This window comes from Carlito syrichta, unplaced genomic scaffold (assembly GCF_000164805.1).
Source record: "Carlito syrichta isolate Samal-C Ts95f unplaced genomic scaffold, Tarsius_syrichta-2.0.1 Scaffold311497, whole genome shotgun sequence".
In the NCBI taxonomy this organism is placed as follows: domain Eukaryota; kingdom Metazoa; phylum Chordata; class Mammalia; order Primates; family Tarsiidae; genus Carlito; species Carlito syrichta.
In genome coordinates, this window is record NW_007255593.1 from 182,850 (window position 1) to 185,657 (window position 2,808).

A 2,808-nucleotide genomic window follows, 5' to 3' on the forward strand; every position below is an offset into this window, starting at 1 on the left:
GGAGGTTTGGTTTCAGCATTTTAGGTGATGTTTTGGTGTTTTAAGCATCCTGTGAACTGTTTGAAAAATAAAACTTATGGTTCCAACTACTACATGGATTTCACAGGGACAGGATGACAGACCCAAGCCAGAAAGGCTCCGAGCCTGCTGAGGACAACTTTGTGTACAACAGGTGCAGAAGTTACTCCATGCCAGGATCAAAACCAGCTTTCAAGAAAGGGGAGTTGTGGCCGGGCTCAGTGGCTCAGCCTGTAATCCCAGCACTTTGGGAGGCCGAGGTGAGTGGATTACCTGAGCCCTTGGGTTCAAGACCAGCCCAGGCAACTTGGCGAGACCTCATCTCTACAATCAATTAAAAAAAAAAAAGTTAGCTGAACATGGTGACGCATGCCTGTAGTTCCAGCTACTTGGAAGGCTGAGGCAGGAGGATCGCCGGAGACCAGCTGGTTGATGTTGGAGTGGCCGTGCATGTGCCATGGCACTCAGGCCTGGGTGACAGATTGAGACTCCGAGTCAATAAAAAAAAGAAAACAGAAAACAGAAAAAAGAAAGGGGAGTTGTGACTAACACATGGCGGCAGCTGGGAGACACTGGGGACCGGGTAGAGAGCCACTTAAGATTACTTTTTTAAGGAATTTGCAAGGGTGGCAACTATGAAGCACCCTGAGCAAAGGTGTGACATGGGCCACTCCTGTGTCACCCTTAGTACCTATGGGGGTTGCGTGGGGGAAGCCTCGAGCAGAGACAGCTGATATAAGAAGCATCTAGCAAGGTGCATGCAGGGGTGGGACCAGTCCTAGGAACTAATGTTTTCTTCAGATTTTCTTTTACCTTTATTTCTTGTTAGAGTGGAAGTGTGAGTTCTGAGATCCCGAGATCCTGCTATGGTGACTGAGTGCACCAGGCAGAAAACCAAGCAGATAGGCCTTGGGAGAAGGCACAGCTGGAGGCCCGTGCATGCTGTCACTCCGGGAGCACCGTACCACGTCGGAAAAGGCCAGCATGCAAAAGGCTGGCGTGAATCTTCACAGAACTCCTCTCAGCACTCAAGATAGGCGGACACCCGCCTGTGCCAGCCTGTGGGCAGCGCCTCCCGGCCTCCACAGATGCTAACTCTTGGGCCAAATGAAGTCTGCAGGTTAGAACCCGAGCGCTCAACCTGGGGTGTGCTGGGGTCTCGGCTCTGGCACGGCTTCTTTGGTCAGTTCCGCTGTCATCTGCACAAGCGGCGACAGGGCGCAGACACCTGAGAGGCCACGTGTGGCTGGGAGCGGGGACAGCAGGCCGGAGCCCGGGGTCGCCAAGGAGAGTCCCAGGGAGAAGTGCTTGGAAGCGGGAGATGGCGTGGTCCCCTCTGGAGCTGGAGCAGCTGCTGCCCGTGTCACCGCTTTGTGTATGTCCTGCCGGAGCTCTTGCTCAGGCCCGCCCGTGGGGTGGGGATCTTGCTCCCAGCCCTGGGCCCCGAGGCGGCTGCTGTGGCCACTGCTGAGCCTTTACCTGCAGAGGAGGCAAGGGGGCCATATGAGTAGGGACACCCACACGTGAACTGGACGCAAACCCATGGGGACAGTGGGAGTGGCAGGGAGGAATCAGACACTGAGTGCCCGGGACAACAGGAGTCAGGGCGGAGCCTGGTGGGGCCAGCACAGTGGACAGTGTCGCTTGGCCCAGAGGAGGCCGGGCTGCCGAGAGAGGTGAGAAGTGGCAGAACTGGCTGCAGATGAGGGTGCACGTGTGGGCACCAGCTAGGAAGGGGCAGAGCAGAAGAGGGAGGAAGTCAGCTTCCAAATCCACCCTTGAGATGGAGACAGTGGACAGCCATGACTAGGGAAGAGTGTGTAGCTGAGTCCGTGGGCAGACCCCCCTGAGCCTCACCTTCTCCACTACAGGAGGGGCTGGGAGGAGGACATCTGTCGCCCAGCATGGCCCTCAGCCAGGGTCTGACCCAGACTTGCCACTCCTGTCTTATGACACAGGTGTCCCTCCTAAAACTAAGTTGTTTTGTGACCCGCCTGGGCAACTTGGCGAGACCTCATCTCTACAAAAACTCAAAAAATTAACTGGGTATGGTGGCACGTGCCTATAGTTCCAGCTACGTGGAAGGCTGAGGCGGAAGGATCACCGGAGCCCAGCAGGTCGAGGCTGCGGTGGCCGGGAGTGGCCACTGCACTCCAGTCTGGGCGACGGAGTGAGACTCCAACTCAAAAAAAACAAAAAACAACAAAAAAAAACTAAGTTGTATACCCGAAGGTCTTTTGGCCAAGAGTTATCTAACAGGATACCATATCTTTTCGCAGGGCATCCTACTTGTGACATGATGCTGCTAGTGTGGTCTCCATGTTCACCCGTGGCATGACCCATGGGTTTGCTCTTCCTGCTACCACAGCCTCTGAGCCAGTGACATGGAAGGAGCTCGAGGACCAGAGTGCTCACCCTAGGAGCCATGCAAGTCTGGTGGTCACTACTCGATTAATACCACCTGGGAAGGCTTTAGCTGGGTAGCCATGAGAAAATTCTGATCACACGATGAGCCTGCTCATTAAGAAGCCAGAACATGACACTGGGATGTTCTTGTTTGTTTTTTCTTAGAGTCAGGGTCTTGCTATGTGCCCAGGCTGGACTCAAACTCCTGGACTCACGCAATTGTTTGGCCTCGGCCTCCTAAGTAGCTGGGACTACAGGCACCACCCATGCCCAGCTAGCTGACGGGATGCTCTTCTGAATAAGTCAAAATGGAGGGTGTGGCCCCTTACCTGGCAGCAGCACCTGGGTCTTCTGTAGAACACCTGTCTTGCGCGGGTTCATGGT

At 54.9% G+C, this 2,808-nt stretch overlaps 1 protein-coding gene across 1 annotated transcript in view; it reads right to left on the bottom strand.

The window, feature by feature from the left end:
- Positions 1-429: 429 nt before the first annotated feature.
- CEP104 (centrosomal protein 104) overlaps positions 430-2,808 on the bottom strand; it is a 43,904-nt gene continuing 41,525 nt past the window's right edge. Inside the window, exons 21-22 of the mRNA XM_021717911.1 lie at positions 2,754-2,808; positions 430-1,497 (exon numbers count right to left, since the gene is read on the bottom strand). Coding sequence (XP_021573586.1) covers positions 1,382-1,497; positions 2,754-2,808 — 171 coding nt within the window. The 3' untranslated portion in view covers positions 430-1,381. The remainder of the gene's footprint in view (positions 1,498-2,753) is intronic.